General features: G+C 41.9%; 1 protein-coding gene across 6 annotated transcripts in view; it reads right to left on the reverse strand.

Annotated features, from left to right (window-relative positions):
* Window positions 1-23,234, reverse strand: part of LOC139575836 (adenylate cyclase type 2-like) — a 93,517-nt gene that overhangs the window by 31,553 nt on the left and 38,730 nt on the right. For all 6 annotated transcript variants that reach the window (XM_071401186.1, XM_071401189.1, XM_071401190.1 and 3 more), the window contains exon 2: window positions 286-1,164. In XM_071401186.1, the coding sequence (XP_071257287.1) occupies window positions 286-513 (228 nt within the window). In that variant the 5' untranslated portion in view covers window positions 514-1,164. The remainder of the gene's footprint in view (window positions 1-285; window positions 1,165-23,234) is intronic.

The raw sequence follows: 23,234 nt of genomic DNA on the forward strand, positions 1-23,234 counted from the left end.
TGCAATTAGCTGGGCTCTGATGTGTAGCATACTGTCACTTCATACATGGGCAGGTGCACACACACTTCTAGGTCTTGGTAGATGACGTCACTTACACAATGGCCGCTAGCTAGCCATTCCACATCAGCTAAACACACACACACACACACACACACACACACACACACACACACACACACACACACACACACACACACACACACACACACACACACACACACACACACACACACACACACACACACACACACACACACACACACACACACACACACAGGGACTCACCAGGTGCAGGGCGAAGAAGAGGATGATGAGGACTCCACAGGACAGCATGGAGAGGCCCAGTAGCAGCACCAGAGGCTGGTACTGGCTGATACAGGAGAACTTCCTGTACAGGGCCTCATGTTTCAGCTCCTGGTCATTTAACAGGTACTTCCCTTTAGCCGGCATGGTGGTGGTGACCTGTTCACTACTAAAACCCTGATAAAAGGTTACGGGCCGCTGGTTTAACATAGAAGCATTTTTATCAGCTTCCACTGTTCTCTAAGAGTTGCTGAATTTCCTCTCCACTTTTGTCCACCACTCCTCACACAGGTAAGGTAGGCAGGGAATAACGCTGAAAACACCACCCCACAGTGTAGGGCAGGGTAGGAGCCGTCTTCTGCTGCGACTGAGACAGACGTGTGTGTGTGTGTGTGTGTGTGTCTACAGATCCACACATCCACGTGGGCAGGTTTGCTGAGGTCTTCTAGCTAATACTACTCAAGTGCAGTTGTCGATGTTATCCCTCATGGGCATTTTTAATATGTTCCTCTCTTCTTTCACTCACAGTTTTTGAACTTTCTCTCGCTCGCTTTTCTTTCACTCTCTCTTATCTCCCTTTCTACATTGGCAGGCAGACCCAGTTCATCCTTGCCAGCTACTGTGGTCCATTCTTCAGTGGGGTTGAGTAATGATCCCAGCGCTGAGAGAAGAGACCGGGGGAGGAGGAGAGTAAGGAAATAGGAGAGGAGGAGAAAGAGGGTGGAGCCTGGGAGAGCGGAGAAAGAAAGAGGGGTCGTCAAGGATTCCTCCAGGATTCAGGATTCTGTCCCATCAGTGCTGAGCGGGCAGAGAGAGGGGCCCAATGTAGCTCCACCCACTGGAGCTGGCACAGTCAGAGGCCTGGGGAGGAGACAACAGAGACAGACTGGGTGAGCTTACTGGAACCACTTATCAAGACAGAAGTAGAATGAAATAGCAATCCACAACACTTGAGGGGCATGGCTCTTCAAAGCACTTTCTCTTGTTGACATGTCAGAAAATGTTGATGCACTCACTAAGCTTGTTATGTTTCAATAAACAGATGACATTTTTATCTGACATTGAGATTTAAAAAAAACAGTTTAGCGATATGATTTTAAACTACATTACTGTCTGCCAAACTGTACACAGTTAGAGTACAGTACAGTGAGTCCCTTCATATGACAAAGACAGACTGTTGTTTAGCCAAGGGTGTAAATATTTATCACAAGTGAGTGAATCTTCAATCCTCATTCAACCAAAGCCCTGCAGTTGTTCCCACGATCAAGAAAGCCTGGTTTGTCTGTATTCAGTCCCAGCCCCAGTCCTCAGTCTCTGTCCCGGTTTGGCCACAGCTCCATGGAGAACTGCCATGATGACACCTAGCCCTTCTAATGAATAAGCTCTCCATGGAGCGCTTTACTCGAGAATACGCCATCGAGGGAAGAACTCTTGCATCATGAAACACCACACTGGTCTCGACTTCATTTACTTATATCTTATTAATTTTACTCTGACAAAACACATTCAGCATTGTGGAGTTTAAACGCTAGCCAAGAGTCTCAGTCTATGTTTGCCAAGAATTTTACCTTAGCAATCCATTACTCACAAGAGTTTAAGGGGATTGTCATTCATCGCTTTAATACGTAACACATTTAAAAGATGGACAAAAATAACTGGTCCACTCTGAAAGAAGCATATTGTAAATCTCCGGCACTGGGGTATGTCCAAACCGTTCTTCTTTACGTGAAACTGCAGTCTTGCAAATGATTAAGTACATGAATACAGCCCCTTAGAAGCTACATTAAATATCAATAAATCAAGGTGTATTAACCTGTAGGAAAATAAAACAGGTCTATGTTTTGTTAGGATCTATTGGCTGGGCAGAGTATGTACTTTGCTCCTGTCTTAATGAGCACAGAGCAGAGGCCACTAAAGCCAGTCAGTATATGAGGAGTCTGATTCCCCTTAGTCCGTCTGCCCTCGCTGGCTGGCGCCCTGGCACACAGGAAGTTTGCTCAGTGAATCAGAGGCTACGTTGTATTTACAAATCTAAGGCTGAATGAAAAATAAATTCGGGAGGCTCGTCTCAAGCACGCAGTAGGACGTACTAGGCATCCTTATCTGGTTGGTTTAAAGAGGGCCCAGCGGCTGATCTTTGTCTCACCTGATAATAAAATCACAGAACACAACAGCACAGCTACAATATGGGCGTGACCGTAAACCATTGGGCTCAGAGACTGATTATGATATCACTTCTCATTTTGTCATTTCGTAGAAGGGATTTACATTCTTGGCTTCACAAACAGGCTGGTGTGTTTGGGAGGCGGTAGATGTTGCTGGGTTGAAACAATATGAAATTAAGCTTGCATAAAGTTAGTTCATATAAACCTCATCTCAGTAGTTGCTAATAGTCCTGACTCCTGGACCTGTCCTAACAGCATGAAGCATTGTTGCCTGTTTGTCTTTTAGCATGGCAACTGTTGTGCCATAAAATAACATAAAGGCTGATGAGGTTATGTACCTAAAGACCAAAGAGGGAGGGACACCTGTTGGGCTGTGTGAATGGGTATCCCAGCCAGCCAACCACTCAGGATGCTCCAGTCATAGTGATAACCTGCTCTGTCACAACAGGCCGTGTGTTGATGGAGGTCCGGTCAGCAATTTACAGCCTTGCTGTTTAACTGTTCCTTTTATTACTATAAGACTATTACTGCCAAACTACTAACAACCCTTTAACCAGCCCCTATCCTGTACTACACAGGCTATCCTGCAGTCTGACTAACAGACAGAGTTAGGGAGTTAAAGCAGAGGACGAGGTAAAGCACATACTGGTAAGGGATCCGTCTTCTCTATTAGAAAACAGCTGGAGCCCTGAGGAGGTCAGGGCCCCTCAGATATATGATATACACACTGTTCATATGAAGGAAATTACTCCTTCAAAAAGAACACCTAAACAAAACACTATAATTTCTCTGATTTAGCTCCTTCAGACATTCAACCCACAGGCTAGATGACTGCTCATGCATGCAACCAGAGTAAACAGTAGGGAGGGTGAATGAATGGGAGGATAACCAGGCCCCAATGGCAGACAATAAAGGACCAAAGGTCCCATTTTGTCATGGCTACTCATCTCCTGGATAATGCAGCACAGTAGGTTGGTGTGATCACCCTTAAACAGGGAGACTTAGAGAGTAAGTTATGAGTCCACAGTGAGAGATCCAGAGGCAGAGATAGACAATGAGCCACAACTGTGAGGGAAGTCCAAATAGACCATTAAGGATGGTACTGTTAGAGAATGGTTCTGGGACAAAGGGACGGTGAAACGGCACTGAGACAGTATATCTCAGAGAGCAGTCAGGGGAGACTTATTATCTAGAAGGCTCCAGGGAACTTCTGCTTATCAATGAAACTCAGGGTAATGGTTCTCCTTTCAATCTGCGCATCTTCCTGTTTACTTAAGCCAGGCAGCTCAGGGGGTGGTGATAAAACAGTTCACTCTTTCGTGATGGCTTTTTCATGCTTTTCAGTGACTTTGTAGCCTACTTTGTCTTACTCTGTGTGTTGGTTAAACTGGGATCACTTTCATTGTCTGACATACTGTCTGTGTGCATTCCAATGTTAGGAGGTCATAACAGTGAGGAAATAATGAAGACATTGGGAGAGCAGCCTCGTACTGGGGCAGATGGCCCAGTTCCCCACGATGTTAACGATCAGTGAATAGGTCTGTCTCAGTCGGACAGTAGGATACTAGTACTGATCATTCCAGGATGTTTTGTCCAGAGGCAGCCATTTAACACCGCCCTAGAGCGCTTGTTTGTGAGACAACGGCTTGATATTACAGCTCCCAGCCCAACAACCGCTTTGTGTTCCAATTCTAAAGTTGTCATGGCAAAGGACCGATGCAGCGGATCTCTCTGTCTCCGCCACTGAGTGGAGTCGTGCGGAGCAGTGCTGGAATAGCGGCCTGGCTTGAATAGGCTGGAGTCTCTCAAGAACAGGATGAATAGCAGTAACTGCACAGCATTGTCGGGGAGGCCTTTCTCTCTGAAAGAGCTGAGGCAAATCGAGGCATTCTCACAGAGGTCTCGCAAACTGGTGTCATTTGACTCCTGGAGCAGCACAAAACTACAGACGTCATCACCAACCCAGAGCCCAGCCACCAAGATTGGGAACGCACATGGCTGCTGTCGCAAACTGGCAACGTGCATTACCACAAGATAGAGGACGTGAAGTTCAAGGGACTGGATGTCGTCTTCTCTTTGGCCTCGCGACATGTGAGGGCTAGAAAATGAAAAAAGTTGCCACTACATTTGAAGGGGAGCAAACTATATTTGAGCTGGTGGGATTGTTGTGCAGAAGACCACCATTCATACTACATTTTTATGCGGCAGAGTAAGCCACAGCTGGGCAATTCCATGATTTTTCACTTTTAAAATGTACACTACCGTTCAAAGGTTTGGGGTCACTTAGAAATCTCTTAGTTTTTTTTAAAGAAAAGCAAAATTTTTGTCCATTAAAATAGCATCAAATTGATCAGAAATACAGTGTAGACATTGTTAATGTTGTAAATGACTATTGTAGCTGGAAACAGCAGATTTCCTATGGAATATCTACATAGGTATACAGAGGCCCATTATCAGCAACCATCACTCCTGTGTTCCAATGGCACGTTGTGTTAACTAATCCAAGTTTATAATTTTAAAAGGCTAATTGATCATTAGAAAACCCTTTTGCAATCATATTAGCACAGCTGAAAACTGTTGTTCTGATTAAAAACTTCTTCAGGCTAGGGTCTATTTTTCTCCACTTCCTGTCTGACTGACGTGCCCAAAGTAAACTGCCTGTTACTCAGTTTGTAGAAATGGTAAAGTAATGTATGAGACTATAACACAATTGATATGGTAGGACAGAATCCAAAGAAAAACCAACCGGAATATTTTGTGTTTTTGAGAGCCCATGCTATTCCAATGAAACGTATAGGGTCATATCCAAATCCAGCTCCCAGATTGCAATTCCCATGGCTTCCACTAGATGTCAACAGTCTTTGTTTAAGGTTTCAGGCTTGTTTCTTCCCAAACGAGGAAGAATTCTGAGTTTTCGTACCGGAGTCAGAGTTGGAAATCAGTATGTGCGCGCCCGACGCACCTGCTAATTTTGCTTTTCTATTGAACATACTTCTTTCCGTATGAAATGTAGTTTTATTACATTTTAGGATACCTGAGGATTAAATAGTAATGTATTTTGACTTGTTTTAACTTCTTTGTGATAGGGGGCAGCATTTTCACTTTTGGATGAATAGCGTGCCCATAGTGAACTGCCTCCTACTCTGTCCCAGATGCTAATATATGCATATTATTATTCCTATTGGATATAAAACACTCTGAAGTTTCTAAAACTGTTTGAATGATGTCTGTGAGTATAACAGAACTCATATGGCAGGCAAAAACCTGAGAAGAAATCGAAACAGGAAGTGAGAATTCTGAGGCTGGTCGATGTTCAACTCATCGCCTATTCAATTCCCTGTAGGATATGGATCTGTTTGCACTTCCTGCGCCTTCCACTAGATGTCAACAGTCTGTAGAACGTGTAATGAAGCCTCTACTGTGATGTTGAGCCGGATGGGAGGTGTTTCAGTCATTGGTCTGGCAGAATGCCAGTTCCTGGTCACGCGCATTCCAAATGATATCGTCTTGCTTTCCATTACTTCTAGAGACACAAAGGAATTCTCCGGTTGGAACGTTATTGGATAGTTATGATAACAACATCCTGAAGATTGATTCTCTACTTAGTTTGACCAGTTTATTCGACCTGTAATATAACTTTTTGAAGTTTCGTCCGAGTTTGCCTGCATCTGCGCGAGCGTTTGGACATGTGCACTAAACGTGCTAACAAAAGTAGCTACTTGGACATAAGTAATGGACATTATCGAACAAAACAACGATTTATTGTGGAACTAGGATTCCTGGGAGTGCATTCTGATGAAGATCATCAAAGGTAAAGGAATATTTATGATGTAATTTCGTATTTCTGTTGACTCCAACATGGCGGAGAAATGTTGTTATATCTGAGCGCCGTCTCAGATTATTGCATGGTGTGCTTTTTCCGCAAAGTTTTTTTGAAGTCTGACACAGCGGTTGCATTAAGAACAAGTGTATCTTTAATTCTATGTAAAACATGTATCTTTCATCAAAGTGTATGATGAGTATTCCTGTTATTAGATGTGGCTCTCTGCAATTTCTCCGGATATTTTGGAGGCATTTCTGAACATGGCGCCAATGTAAACTAAGATTTTGGGATATAAATATGCACATTATCTAACAAAACATACATGTATTGTCTAACATGATGTCCTATGAGTGTCATCTGATGAAGATCATCAAAGGTTAGTGATTCATTTTATCTCTATTTCTGCTTTTTGTGACTCCTATCTTTGGCTGGGAAAATGGCTGTGTTTTTCTGTGGCTATGTACTGAGATAACATAATCGTTTGGTGTGCTTTCGCCGTAAATCCTTTTTGAAATCAGACATGTTGGCTGGATTCACAACATGTGTTGCTTTAATTTGGTGTCTTTCATTTGTGATTTCATGAAATATTGATTTTTATAGTAATATATTTGAATTTGGGCGCTGCATTTCTTCTGGCTTTTGGTCAAGTGGGACGTTAGCGTCCCACATATCCCAGAGAAGTTAACAAAGTTTCGCGGTAGCTTTTTGGATACCTTTCTCTGCATGTTGAATGAGTGGATTACTCAAATCGATGGCGCCAACTAGACAGACTTTTTGGGATATAAAGAAGCATTTTATCTAACAAAACGACCATGCATGTTTTAGCTGGGCCCCTTTGGGTTGCAAATCAGAGGAATATTTTCAAAAAGTAAGTGAATATTTAATCGCCATTTGTGATTTTATGAAGCTTGTGCTGGTTGAAAAATATTTTGATGTGGGGCGCCGTCCTCAAACAATCGCCTGGCATGCTTTCGCTGTAAAGCCTATTGTAAATCGGACAATGCAGTTAGATGAACAAGGCTTTAAGCTTTTAACTGATATCAGACACATGTATGTACCTAAATGTTTAATATCCATCATTTTTATGATTATTTATTTGAATTCCGTGCCCTCCAATTTCACCGGAAGTTGTCGACAGGTGTCCCGCTGGCGGGACGCCTAGCCCTAAGAAGTTTTAAAGAAGCAATAAAACTGGCCTTCTTTAGACTAGTTGAGTATCTGAAGCATCAGCATTTGTGGATTTGATTACAGGCTCAAAATGGCCAGAAACAAAGTCTATTCTTGTTCTGAGAAATGAAGGCTATTCCATGCGAGAAATTGGCAAGAAACTTTAGATCTGGTACAATGCTGTGTACTACTCCCTTCACAGAACAGGCAAACTGGCTCTAACCAGAATAGAAAGAGGAGTGGGAGGCCCTGGTGCACAACTGAGCAAGAGTACAAGTACATTAGAGTGTCTAGTTTGAGAAACAGACGCATCACAAGTCCTCAACTGGCAGCTTCATTAAATAGTACCCGCAAAACACCAGTCTCAATGTAAACAGTGAAGAGGCGACTCCGGGATGCTGGCCTTCTAGGCAAAATCCATTGATTTCAAAAGTTTAACAAACCATACAACTCCATGCACAATAACTACTTTGAACAATTGACACAGTAAACAAGTAAAATATTTACTGGGAAAATTGTGCAGATGAAAAGTTGGTAACAAAATTACGGTAAAAACTCCCTCAGTTGTATTCTGTGTTTTTATAACAATTTTCAATGGAAATTGTTAAAAGTTGTCCTTGTGCATAGAGTTCTATGGTGTGTTAGTTTTTTCAAATCAATGGTTTTGTTTGGTATACATTTTAAAATGTGAATCTCAGCATAATTCCGTTCCCATGCTGTACATGGTGGATGCTACTTTCCACACCTCTGAGGGACAGAGAGAATAAGGATAGTCCCTATAAGTCAGGTGTGATTCATCCTGGAAACATTCAACTGTTGAACAAATATGTTGGAAGGACCCATCAGGTTGATAATGTAGTCACATCCCATTAAATATCCCTGTGGTGTAATAGTGACATAATAGTGAACCATCGATTATGAATATCTACAGTGAATGCAATGTCCACCATCAGGTACTAAACAAACCAACGTGGTATTTTAGGCTTTCATGTAGAGTAAATAGGCAATTCTTTACCTTTAGGCTGTCATTCCATGGTATTTGTGTTGTTATTCAAATGGTTGGACAATGGGACTTTCCCCCCCCCCTTTATTTAACCAGGTAGGCCAGTTGAGAACAAGTTCTCATTTACAACTGCGACCTGGCCAAGATAAAGCAAAGCAGTGCGACACAAACAACAACACAGTTACACATGGAATAAGCGTACAGTCAATAACACAATTTTAAAAAAGTCTGCATACAGTGTGTGCAAATGGCGTGAGCAGGTAAGGCAATAAATAGGCCATAGTAGCAAAGTAATTACAATTTAGTAAATTAACACTGTTGTGATAGATGTGCAGATGATGATGTGCAAGTAGACATACTGGTGTGCAAAAGAGCAAAAAGTAAATAAAAACAATATGGGGATGAGGTAGGTAGATTGGATGGGCTATTTACAGATGGGGTGTGTACAGCTGCAGTGATCGGTTAGCTGTCAGATAGCTGATGTTTAAAGTTAGTGAGGGAAATATGTCTCCAACTTCAGCGATTTTTGCAATTCGTTCCAGTCATTGGCAGCAGAGAACTGGAAGGAAAGGCGGCCAAAGGTGGTGTTGGCTTTGGGGATGACCAGTGAGATATACCTGCTGGAGCGCCTGCTACGGGTAGGTGTTGTTATCGTGACCAGTGAGCTGAGATAAGGCGGAGCTTTACCTAGAAAAGACATAGATGACCTGGAGCCAGTGGGTCTGGCCACGAATATGTAGTGAGGGCCAGCCGACGAGAGCATACAGGTCGCAGTGGTGTATGGGGCTTTGGTGACAAAAACGGATGGCACCGTGACAGACTGCATCCAATTTGTTGAGTAGAGTGATGGAGGCTATTTTGTAAATGACATCGCCGAAGTCGAGGATCGGTAGGATAGTCAGTATAACGAGGGTATTTTTGGCGGCATGAGTGAAGGAGGCTTTGTTGCGAAAAAGGAAGCCCGATTCTAGATTTAATTTTGGATTGGAGATGTTTAATATGAGTCTGGAAGGAGAGTTTACAGTCTAGCCAGACACCTAGGTATTTGTAGTTGTAAACATATTCTAAGTCCGAACCGTCCAGAGTAGTGATGCTAGTCGGGCGGGCGGATAGGTGTGGGCAGCGATCGGTTGAAAAGCATGCATTTAGTTTTACTAGCATTTAAGAGCAGTTGGAGGCCACGGAAGGAGTGTTGTATGGCATTGAAGCTCGTTTGGAGGTTTGTTAACACAGTGTCCAAAGAAAAGCCAGATGTATACAGAATGGTGTTGTCTGCGTAGAAGTGGATCAGGGAATCACCAGCAGCAAGAACGACATCGTTGATATATACAGAGAAAAGAGTCAGCCCGAGAATTGAACCCTGTGGTACCCCCATAGAGACTGCCAGAGGTCCGGACAACAGGCCCTCCGATTTGACACACTGAACTCTATCTGAGAAGTAGTTGGTGAACCAGGCGAGGCAATCATTTGAGAAACCAAGGCTGTTGAGTCTGCCGATAAGAATACGGTGATTGAGAGAGTCGAAAGCCTTGGCCAGGCCGATGAAGACGACTGCACAGTACTATCTTTTATCGATGGCGGTTATGATATCGTTTAATACCTTGAGCGTGGCTGAGGTGCACCGGTGACCAGCTCGGAAACCGGATTGCACAGCGGAGAAGGTACGGTGGGATTCGAAATGGTCAGTGATCTGTTTATTAACTTGGCTTTCGAAGACTTTAGAAAGGCAAGGCAGGATGGATATAGGTCTGTAACAGTTTGGGTCTAGAGTGTCACCCCCTTTGAACAGCTTTCCAATCTTTAGGGATCTCGGACGAAACGAAAGAGAGGTTGAACAGACTGGTAATAGGGGTTGCAACAATGGCGGCAGATAATTTTAGAAAGAGAGGGTCCAGATTGTCTAGCCCAGCTGATTTGTACGGGTCCAGGTTTTGCAGCTCTTTCAGAACATCTGCTATCTGGATTTGGGTGAAGGAGAAGCTGGGGAGGCTTGGGCAAGTAGCTGCGGGGGGTGTGGAGCTGTTGGCCGGGGTTGGGGTAGCCAGGAGGAAAGCATGGCCAACCGTAGAGAAATGCTTATGAAAATTCTCGATTATCGTGGATTTATCGGTGGTGACAGTTTCCTAGCCTCAGTGCAGTGGGCAGCTGGGAGGAGGAGCTCTTATTCTCCATGGACTTTACAGTGTCCCAAAACTTTTTTGAGTTAGAGCTACAGGATGCAAATTTCTGTTTGAAAAAGCTAGCCTTTGCTTTCCTGACTGACTGCGTGTATTGGTTTCTGACTTCCCTGAAAAGTTGCATATCGCGGGGACTATTCGATGCTAGTGCAGTCTGCCACAGCATGTTTTTGTGCTGGTCGAGGGATGTCAGGTCTGGAGTGAGCCAAGGGCTATATCTCTTCTTAGTTCTACATTTTTTGAAAGGAGCATGCTTATTTAAGATGGTGAGGAAATTACTTTTTAAGAACAACCAGGCATCCTCTACCGACGGGATGAGGTCAATAGCCTTCCAGGATACCCGGGCCAGGTCGATTAGAAAGGCCTGCTCGCAGAAGTGTTTAAGGGACCGTTTGACTGCGGATCCATAGCGGATGCAGGAAATGAGGCAGTGATCGCTGAGATCCTGATTGAAAACAGCAGAGGTGTATTTGGAGGGCAAGTTGGTCAGGATAATATCTATGAGGGTGCCCATGTTTATGGAATTAGGGTTGTACTTGGTGGGTTCCTTGATAATTTGTGTGAGATTGAGGGCATCTAGCTTAGATTGTAGGACTGCCGGGGTGTTAAGCATATGAACAAAGACCTCTACGAAGGAGGGAGCAGAAAGCAGATAACTGCTATTCACAGGTCAGACTAAGCCCATGTTAGGCTTTATGGTTACGAGTTGAAAGGTCAACTGAACTGTGCAGCCTTTCTAGATTCCATACAGCAGAAAGGAAGGCTAGAAGCTGTATAATCCTCTCATGATGACCTTTATTAGGTATTCAAGTCAACACTTCACTCAAATGATATGCACTTATTTTCTTGATATGATTACACTGTTGATGCTCATGAGGGCTGACCTTTTACACCCAGCAAATCATATGAATGATGTTTTGAAAATTACAAAACCATTTACGAGTGTGTTACGAGTTGACAACAACAGTTGTCATGAGTTCACAAACAAGAACTTCCATAATGTATTTTTCATCATAACCTAAAAACCCAAACAGATAACGCAGCTGGAACCTTATTATATAGAAACCTCACACTACACAGCAACGCCTCATCCATCTGTTGGGGATGACGGTGCTATAAAAGCCCCTTATATATGTGAGATCTGCAGGAGAGTTACTTTCTCTGTAGGACAAAAGTTAAGGGCACAGTAAACAAGGGATGCATGTTTCCCTGAAAACAATTGAATTTACATACCTGCTTATTACACACATACCAGATGGTCTGTTGGGAGATAAGAGACTTTTGTGCTCATATCTTGTGTGACCATGTGTGTATCAATGTATAGGCTACCTGTATATAGACAGTTGACTGACGGATTTAGTTTGTGCTTCTGTAACAGACTACTAACATGTGCTATACAAAAAAAGCATCTGTTGCTTCCCAGAACCAAATTAGGGTTTGTGGTCGACCATTTCGCTTCACCCAAGCAAATTCTGCTACATCATTGGTCCCCAACCTTTTCTGAGCAGAGATCACTTGAGTCAAAATGAAGACTGACATCTACCGCATTTAAAAAAAAAAACATGACTTAAAAAAACATAAGCATATGCAACATTAACCTATTAAACAGTTACGTAGCAATGAGGTTTGTGGTAAGCTATATGCCCAATACATTATTACTGCATATTGGCTGTTTGAATTGCCCTGTCAATGTTGTTCTTCTCAGACCATTTAAAAATTATATTTCAAAACTTGAGGTATATAATCACACCCATAATAGATAATTTGTTGTATTACTTGTGAGGCACAGCGGTGTGAGCATAAATTGAAATAATGTGCTTTCTTTATTTTACTGGACTGATTGTGCCTGCATCTAATGGTCAGTTTCAGCAGAGGGAGCGCATCAGAGGGTCCACCTCGCACCGTTGGACTGTCCCTCAGGTCTCACCCCTGTTAAGAGTGACAAAAAAGGAGACACCAGCTTCGAGCAGATAGCGAAATTCGAGTCACACCACATTATTTTTGCCTCATGCACAAATTGATGTTGTTACTCCTATGACCAGAGAAAGTGAAATATTAATATTAAAAAACACACATCCGCTAATAATAACGCAGGCCTATCAATACACTTTGCTACTCATCCATTGAAGCTGCAGTGCTGGTTGCAGCGCGAGTGGAGAAGCGCTATTCATAACTTATAAGTGTTGAATAAAAAGTGTTGACAGTGCTGAATAAAAACTTAAACATGAACTCTCAAAAACAGCAGCTCTTTGCTCTTCATTGACAGTCTCTCTCTAGTCATGGTTTTTAGACGTTTTGAAATCATAGTATCAATTTACTTTGCTGTGTACTTGAGGAAGAGGACAAACACGGTGATCTGAGCAATTAGACTGGCTAGCGGTAGGCCTATAAGTGCACTTGACTTCCTCTCCGGGCACGCCGAGTAGGTGGAGTTTGTACCTTCAGACACATGAAATATTTCAAATGGGAACACGTCGCCCTGAAACAAGTGCACCTACTCCCACGGCACAAGACAGAAAAAAAGTAGGAATGCAAGGCTGATCGTTGTTTTTTTTATATAATGTTTTTGCCATCGACTAGGCTGAACCAGTCAATCGCTATGGAGTTTGGTGACCACCTGTGCTACATAATCTGACAAAACCGATTAGATTTACAAGCTATATGCTTGTCATCATTCTTTACCCCACTGAAGTGGTTTTCTTTTTTCTCTTTAACAAACCTTCAACACTGTGCGAAGTGTTAGATTATAAATAAAATATGACATTAATTAAAAAAATATATTTGAAGTCAGCAACTGCATCCCATCCTGAATTTAAAATGGATTAACTAGATGTCTCACCCATCTACATAGAATACCCCATAATGACAAAGTGAAAACATGTTTAGACATTTAATGAAAATTAAATATATACACCCCTGAGTCAATACATGTTATAATCACATTTGGCAGCAATTACAGCTGTGAGTCTTTCTGGGTCAGTCTCTAAGAGTTTTCCACACCTGGATTGTGTAATATTTGCACTTTTTATTCTTCAAGCTATGTCAAGTTGGTTGTTGATCATTGCTAGACAGCCATTTTCAAGTATTGCCATAGATTTTCAAGCGGATTTAGGTCAAAACTAACTATGCCACTCAGGAGCATTCAATGTAGTCTTGGTTAGCAACTCCAGTGTATATTTGGCCTTATGTTTAAGGTTATTGTCCTGCTGAAAGATGAATTAATCTCCCAGTATCTGGTGGAAAGCAGACCAGGTTTTCCTCTAGGATTTTGCCTGTGCTTAGCTCCATTCCGTTTCTTTTTATCCTGAAAATCTCCCCAGTCTTTAACAATTACAAGCATACCCATAACATGATGCAGACATCACTATGCTTGGAGTGGTAAACAGTAATGTGTATTTGATTTGCCCCAAACATAACACTGCATTCAGGACAAAAAGTTTTTGGCAGTAATACTTTAGTGCCTCGTTGCAAACAGGACACACAATTTGGAATATTTTTATTTTGTACAGGCTTCCTTCTTTTCACCCTGTCAATTAGGTTAGTATTGTGGAGTAACTACAATGTTGTTGATCCATCATCAGTTTTCTCCTATCACAGCCATTAAACTCTGTAACTGTTTTAAAGTCACCATTGGCCTCATGGTGAAATTCCTGAGAGGTTTCCTTCCTCTCCGGCAACTGAGTTAGGAAGGATGCCTGTATCTTTGTAGTGACTGGGTGTATTGATACACCATCCGAAGTGTAATTAATAACTTCACCATGCTCAAATGGGTATTCAATGTCAATAACTTGCTTGTAACAGATTACATTCATATTCTGACTATCTCTGAAACTCACTTAGATAATACCTTTGATGATACAGTGGTAGCAATACATGGTTATAACATTTACCGAAAAGACAGAAATGCCAACGGGGGTGGTGTTGCGGTCTATTGAAAGAACCACATTCCTGTAAAAATTTGAGACGAATAGATCTAATGTTAAATACTGTTGAAGTAATATAGCTACAGGTTCATCTGTCTCACCGAAAGCACATTCTTGTGGGAAGCTGCTATAGACCACAAAGTGCTAACAGTCAGTATCTGGATAATGTGTGTGAAATGCTTGATAATGTATGTGATAAACAGAGAAGTATATTTTTTGGGTGATTTAAATATTGACTGGCTCTCATCAAGCTGCCCACTCAATAAAAAACTTCAAAATGTAACCAGTGCCTGCAACCTGGTTCAGGTTTGTCTGTCAACCTACCAGGGTATTTACTAACAGCACAGGAATTAAATCATCAACATGTATTGATCACATCTTTACTAATGCTGCAGAAATTTGCTTTAAAGCAGTATCCAAATCCATAAAATGTAGTGATCACAATATAATAGCCACATCTAGAAAAACCACAGTTCCAAAGGATGGGCCTAATATAGTGTATAAGAGGTCATACAATAAGTTTTGTAGTGATTCCTATGTTGATGATGTAAATAATATTTGCTGGTCTGTGGTGTGTAATGAGGAGCAACCAGATGCTGCACTTGACATATTTATGCAATTGCTTATTCCAGTTACTAATAAGCACGCACCCATTAAGAAAATTACTAAAAACTGTTAAATCGCCTTGGATTGATGAGGAATTGAAAAATTGTATGGTTGAGAGGGATTGAGGCAAAAGGTATGGCAAATAAGTCTGGCAGCACAACTGATTGGCAAACTTACTGCAAATTAAGAAATCATGTGACTAAGCTATATAAAAATAACCTATACTATGAAACAAAGATAAATTATATAAAGGATGATAGTAAAAAGCTTTGGAGCACCTTAAATTACATTTTTGGGAAAAAAGCCAACTCGGCTCCATTATTCATTGAATCAGATGGCTCCTTTATAACAAAACCCACTGATATTGCAAACTACTTTAATTACTTTTTCATTGGCAAGGTTAACAAATTTAGGGATGACATGCCAGCAACAAACACTGACACTACACATCCAAGTATATCTGACCAAATTATGAAAGACAAGAATTGTACTTTTGAATTCCGTAAAGTCAGTGTGGAAGAGGTGAAAAAACAGATTGTTGTCTATCAACAATGACAAGCCACCGGGGTCTGACAATCTGGATGGAAAATTACTGAGGATAATAGCGGACGATATTGTCACATCTTTAATTTAAGCCTACTAGAAAGTGTGTGCCCTCAGGCCTGGAGGGAAGCTAAAGTCATTCCGCTACCCAAGAATAGTAAAGCCCCCTGTACTGGCTCAAATAGCCGACCAAATCAGCCTGTTACCAACCCTTAGTAAACTGCTGGAAAAAATTGGGTTTGACCAGATACAATGCTATTTCACAGTAAACAAATTGACAACAGAATTTCAGCATGCTTATACAAGCACAGCACTTACACAAATGACTGATGATTGGCTGAGATAAATTGATGATAAAATTATTGTGGGGGCTGTCTTGTTAGACTTCAGTGCAGCTTTTGACATTATCGATCATAGTCCGCTGCTGTAAAAACATACACTACCGTTCAAAAGTTTGGGGTCACTAGAAATGTCCTTGTTTTTGAAAGAAAAGCTACTTTTTTGTCCATTAAAATAACATCAAATTGATCAGAAATACAGTGTAGACATTGTTAATGTTGTAAATAACTATTGTAGCTGGAAACGGCTGATTTTTAATGGAATATCTACATAGGCGTACAGACGCCCATTATCAGCAACCATCACTCCTGTGTTCCAATGGCACGTTGTGTTAACTAATCCAAGTTTATCATTTTAAAAGGCTAACTGATCATTAGAAAACCCTTTTGCAATTATGTTAGCACAGCTGAAAACTGTTGTCCTGATTAAAGAAGCAATAAAATTGTCCTTCTTTAGACTAGTTGAGTATCTGGAGCCTAAGCATTTGTGAGTTCGATTACAGGCTCAAAATGGCCAGAAACAAAGATCTTTCTTCTGAAACTCGTCAGTCTACTCTTGTTCTAAGAAATGAAGGCTATTCCATGTGAGAAATTGCCAAGAAACTGAAGATCTCGTACAACGCTGTGTACAACTCCCTTCACAGAACAGCACAAACTGGCTCTAATTAGAATAGAAAGAGGAGCGGGAGGCCCCGGTGCACAACTGAGCAAGAGGACAAGTACATTAGATTGTCTAGTTTGAGAAACAGACACTTCACAAGTCCTCAACTGGCAGCTTCATTAAATAGTACCCGCAAAACACCAGTCTCAACGTCAACAGTGAAGAGGCGACTCCGGGATGCTGGCCTTCTAGGCAGAGTTGCTAAGAAAAAAACATATCTCAGACTGGCCAATAAAAATAAAAGTTTAAGATGGGCAAAAGAACACGGACACTGGACAGAGGAACTCTGCCTAGAAGGCCAGCATCCCGGAGTCGCCTCTTCACTGTTGAGACTGGTGTTTTGCGGGTACTATTTAATGAAGCTGCCAGTTGAGGACTTGTACGCCTATGTAAATATTGCATAAAAAATATGTTTTAAAAAAAAACTTTTAAAAGAGCAGTTTCCAGCTACAATAGTCATTTACAACATTAACAATGTCTACACTGTATTTCTGATCAATTTTATGTTATTTAATGGCAACATTTTGTTGCTTTTCTTTCAAAAACAAGGACATTTCTAAATGACTCCAAACTTTTGAACGGTAGTGTATGTGTTATGGCTTTACACTTCCTGCAATAATGTGGATAAAGAGTTAATTGTCTAACAGAACACAGAGGGTGTTCTTTAATTGAAGCCTCTCGAACATAATCCAGGTAGAAGCAGGAACTCCCCAGGGTAGCCGTTTAGGCCCCTTGCTTTTTTCAATCTTTACTAACGACATGCCACTGGCTTTGAGTAAGGCTAGTGTGTCTACGTATGCGGATGACTCAACACAATTCACGTCAGCTACTACAGCGACTGAAATGGCTGCAACACTTAACAAAGAGCTGCAGTTAGTTTCAGAATGGGTAGCAAGGAATATGTTAATCCTAAATATTTCCAAAACTAAAATAATTGTATTTAGGACGAATCATTCACTAAACTCTAAACCGCAACTACATCTCGTAATGAATAATGTGGAAGTTGAGCAAGTTGAGGTGACTAAACTGCTTGGAATAACTGTGGATCAAAACATATTGATACAACAGTAGCTAAGATGGGGAGAAGTCTGTCCATAATAAAGCGCTGCTCTGCCTTCTTAACAACACTATCAACAAGGCAGGTCCTACAGGCCCTGGTTTTGTCGCAACTGGACTACTGTGTGGCCAGTATGGTCAGGTGCCACAAAGAGGGACTTGTGAAAATTGCAGTTGGCTAAGAACAGGGCAGCACAGCTGGCCCTTAAAAGTACACGGAGAGCTAACATTAATTACAAGCATGTCAATCTCTCATAGCTCAAAGTGTAAGAGAGATTGACTTCATCATTACTTGTTTTTGTAAAAGGTTTTGACAAGCTGAAGGTACCGAGCTGTCTGTTTAAAATACTAGCACACAGCTCGGACACCCATGCATACCCCACAAGAAATGCAACCAGAGGTCTCTTCACAGTCCCCAAGTCCAGAACAGACTATGGGAGGCGCACAGTACTACATAGAGCCATGACTACATGGAACTCTATTCCACATCAGGTAACTGATGCAAGTAGATAAAAATACACCTTATGGAACAGCGGGAACTATGAAGTAACACAGACACACACACACAATGCACACATGTACCCATAGATTTTGCGTTGTAGATATGTGGTAGCGGAGTATGGGCCTGAGGGCACACACTTAGTGTGTTGTGAATTCTGTAATAAAAGTACTGTAATGTTTTAAAAATGGTATAACTGCCTTAATTTTGAGCAGCTAATGGGGATCCATAATAAATACAAATACCCATCTACCAATAGGTGCCCTTCTTTCCGAGGCATTGGAAAACCTCCCTGGTCTTTGTGGTTGAATCTGTGTTTGAAATTCATTGCTCGAATGAGGGACCTATAATTGTATGTGTGGGGTACAGAGATGAGGTAGTCTTTCAAAAATCATGTTAAACACTATTATTGCACACTGAATGAGTCCATGCAACTTATTATGTGAATTGTTCAGCACATTTTTACTCCTTAACTTATTTAGGCTTGCCATAACAAATGGTTGAATACTTAGAGTCAAAACATTTCAGCTTTACATTTTTTATTAATGTGTAAAAATGTCTAAAAAATATAATTCCACTGACATTATGGGGTATTATGTGTAGCCTAGTGACACAAAATCTCACTGTAATCCATTTTACATTCAGACTAACACAACAAAATGTGGAATAAGTCAAGGGGTGTAAATACTTTCTGAAGGCACTGTATATCAAGCAAATAAGTGCATTTCACTCAGGGCGCTGCATTCAGTCTCGTTTAACCAGGCTACCAGAGTCAACCAACTCCCCTCATAACAGGACCCTGTCTGCACTCTCACAGCTGACAAATATGTACAGTAATGCACTGTCATCAAATTAGATCTGGCTCCCATCTCCCCCTCCTCTCTCCGCCCTCACCCCCAGTAGCATCATCCAGTGGTATTGGATTAGCTTTGTGCAGCAGGGAGAGCTGTCGAAAGATAATGACATTAACAGGATGTTATCTCAGGCTGTTTTCAAATCTTTACTTTATCATAGCTTGTTTATGATAAACACAGGAAGTGTAGGCGAGATCGAAAGCGTGGGTCGGAAGCCAGGCCCTTGTCACACACAAGTGTTTCACATTCACTTCCACAAACGCTGTGTCACATATACACAAGTGTAGCCATCCATTTTGTTACGACACACACACACTCACACACAATGAATGGTCCTGAACAGTGATATTCATAGAAAATTCATAATTAAAAGCCAATATCTAAGTTGAATCAATCAGACTGGGTAATGTCCTGTTCTCTCAAGATGTAGCTAATTATGGTCATGATGAGAACCACTGCTTGCACATTCAATATCATAAGTGTTCCTTCCTTCCCATACTGAATAATCAATAGCTCCCTGTGCATGCGAGTAAAGCATTTTTCTAAAGTGGAGACAAAAAGAAAACACTGTAGGAGGAAAGAAAATGAAAAGGAAAGAAAGAAGAGAGCATTGTTTCCAGTCAGTGCAGCCAACCACATCCCTATTTCTGGTTTCATAACCCCTCTGTTAACAGAGCCAGGCCAGGCCGAGGCGAGCTGGCTAAGTGCCCCAGCCCAGGACCTCTCACGGTCCTCCTTGGCCCTGCCTCCACCACCACGGCACTGATCGTGGAGCCATAATGATCACTCGGTAGGCTAGCCAATGAACTACTGACACAGACATCATATAAATATAAATATTATGATCTACACACTCAAAACCCTTAAATAATCCCAAGAGTGCAGTGCAGTACAATACAGTAGATTATACAACAGGTAGGTATAATCCTGGATGCTGATTGGTTAAAAATCGCATTCCAGACGGTGTTTATTCCACAAAATACCACCGGCTAAATCTATGACGCTGAAATGCCTATCTACTCTGTTCCATCTGACTGTGCAATCCAGTGTCTCATCAACCCAGCCAATCAATTTATATACAGTGGGGAGAACAAGTATTTGATACACTGCCGATTTTGCAGGTTTTCCTACTTACAAAGCGTGTAGAGGTCTGTAATTTTTATCATAGGTACACTTCAACTATGAGAGACGGAATCTAAAACAAAAATCCAGAAAATCACATTGTATGATTTTTAAGTAATTAATTTGCATTTTATTGCATGACATAAGTATTTGATACATCAGAAAAGCAGAACTTAATATTTGGTACAGAAACCTTTGTTTGCAATTACAGAGATCATACGTTTCCTGTAGTTCTTGACCAGGTTTGCACACACTGCAGCAGGGATTTTGGCCCACTCCTCCCTACAGATCTTCTCCAGATCCTTCAGGTTTCGGGGCTGTCGCTGGGCAATACGGAGTTTCAGCTCCCTCCAAAGATTTTCTATTGGGTTCAGGTCTGGAGACTGGCTAGGCCACTCCAGGACCTTGAGATGCTTCTTACGGAGCCACTCCTTAGTTGCCATGGCTGTGTGCTTCGTGTCGTTGTCATGCTGGAAGACCCAGCCACGACCCATCTTCAATGCTCTTACTGAGGGAAGGAGGTTGTTGGCCAAGATCTCGCGATACATGGCCCCATCCATCCTCCCCTCAATACGGTGCAGTCGTCCTGTCCCCTTTGCAGAAAAGCATCCCCAAAGAATGATGTTTCCACCTCCATGCTTCACGGTTGGGATGGTGTTCTTGGGGTTGTACTCATACTTCTTCTTCCTCCAAACACGGCGAGTGGAGTTTAGACCAAAAAGCTATATTTTTTGTCTCATCAGACCACATGACCTTCTCCCATTCCTCCTCTGGATCATCCAGATGGTCATTGGCAAACTTCAGACAGGCCTGGACATGCACTGGCTTAAGCAGGGGGACCTTGCGTGCGCTGCAGGATTTTAATCCATGACGGCGTAGTGTGTTACTAATGGTTTTCTTTGAGACTGTGGTCCCAGCTCTCTTCAGGTCATTTACCAGGTCCTGCCGTGTAGTTCTGGGCTGATCCCTCACCTTCCTCATGATCATTGATGCCCCACGAGGTGAAATCTTGCATGGAGCCCCAGACCGAGGGTGATTGACCGTCATCTTGAACTTCTTCCATTTTCTAATAATTGCGCCAACAGTTGTTTCCTTCTCACCAAGCTGCTTGCCTATTGTCCTGTAGCCCATCCCAGCCTTGTGCAGGTCTACAATTTTATCCCTGATGTCCTTACACAGCTCTCTGGTCTTGGCCATTGTGGAGAGGTTGGAATCTGTTTGATTGAGTGTGTGGACAGGTGTCTTTTATACAGGTAACGAGTTCAAACAGGTGCAGTTAATACAGGTAATGAGTGGAGAACAGGAGGGCTTCTTAAAGAAAAACTAACAGGTCTGTGAGAGCCGGAATTCTTACTGGTTGGTAGGTGATCAAATACTTATGTCATGCAATAAAATGCAAATTAATTATTTAAAAATCATACAATGTGATTTTCTGGATTTTTGTTTTAGATTCCGTCTCTCACAGTTGAAGTGTACCTATGATAAAAATTACAGACCTCTACATGCTTTGTAAGTAGGAAAACCTGCAAAATCGGCAGTGTATCAAATACTTGTTCTCCCCACTGTATACTACATATACACTGTAAAAAAAGCATCTAGACATTATCTTCCATTTCTTTTAGACTAGCATTGGGGTTTCAACAGCGGAGAATAGTAATAACCTTGGTCTGTCTCGCCGACATTTGCAACATTGTTTCAACATTGAAATTCAATCTCCAGCTGTCCTATGGTAATGAACATGTCGGGAGTCGGGATGAGACAGACAGGTAGAATTTCTCAGCCATTCGAAATCATGAATCAGCATAATTTTTATGGGTATTTACAAAGAAATGTCAATAGAAAAACATAAAATGCAGCTAGTTTGCTGTTATTACAGCTTCAGTCTGAAGTGATTGTGTTAGCTATCTCTTCTGAACAGTGGCCTGGCGAGAGAGGGGAAATGTTCTATGCCAGCCCGACGAGCCGGCTGAGGCATGACGTGGGATGGGAGCCTACCGAGCCAACCGAGGCAAGGAAACCTGTCGAGCCAGCTAAGGCGTGAAAGCCCCACGAGCCAGCTGAGGCACTTCCAATGAGCGCAGATGCGCGTAATGGTTGTGACAGGTGTGCGTAATGAAGGGCAGCCTGGCACCCTCAGGCGCCAGAGAGGGGAAGCGGGAGCAGGCGTGACATACTGTACTGTTTGACGTGAATGTGTTAGCCAAAGTTGACTAGCTAGCAAGCAAGGGATAAGAACATTGCCAGCCATCATGGTAATGGAACATTTAGAACAAACTACAAGAACAAAAATACTTAACTGGGTTGTGTCTCTGGCAACCGAACCGATAGAACGAACAAGCATAGTATGAATAAATACAATTAATAAATTCATCAAAATAACGTTAATGAAAATATGTCAATCATTATTTGATTAGGTTGGTAACCCGTTTGTATAAAAGTGATTATTCCCTCGAAGCCAGTGTTTGGAGGATATATTGGCACGGTTTGCAACAACACCCGTGCCAATATATCCTCCAAACATCGGCTTCGAGGGCATTCACTTAAGTAGATTTGAAGTCTTCTGAGATGTTATAGGGAGAGACACCAGCTTCAGCACCAGCTAGGCTTAATGAGGGTAATTTTCCATAGTGCCATACAGTTAAGGGAGTTGACATGGCCATATGGTCCATGTTTTGAACACTAAGCTGTCATAACCTGGTTGTTGTACATTTTCCAATGACTCATATGAGTCAGTCAGTTAGTGAACCAGTCACAACTCAACTCTCTCTTCCAGTGAACATTTAATATCCTATTTCCTCAGAGTCTAAATGATTGATGCCAAATACTGACAGTACATGAACATACCTGACAATATACAGTGGCTTGCGAAAGTATTCACCCCCCTTGGCATTTTTCCTATTTTGTTGCCTTACAACCTGGAATGAAAATAGATTTTTGGGGGGTTTGTATCATTTAACTTACACAACATGCCTACCCTTTTGAAGATCCAAAATA

This window comes from Salvelinus alpinus, chromosome 5 (assembly GCF_045679555.1).
Source record: "Salvelinus alpinus chromosome 5, SLU_Salpinus.1, whole genome shotgun sequence".
Taxonomy (NCBI): domain Eukaryota; kingdom Metazoa; phylum Chordata; class Actinopteri; order Salmoniformes; family Salmonidae; genus Salvelinus; species Salvelinus alpinus.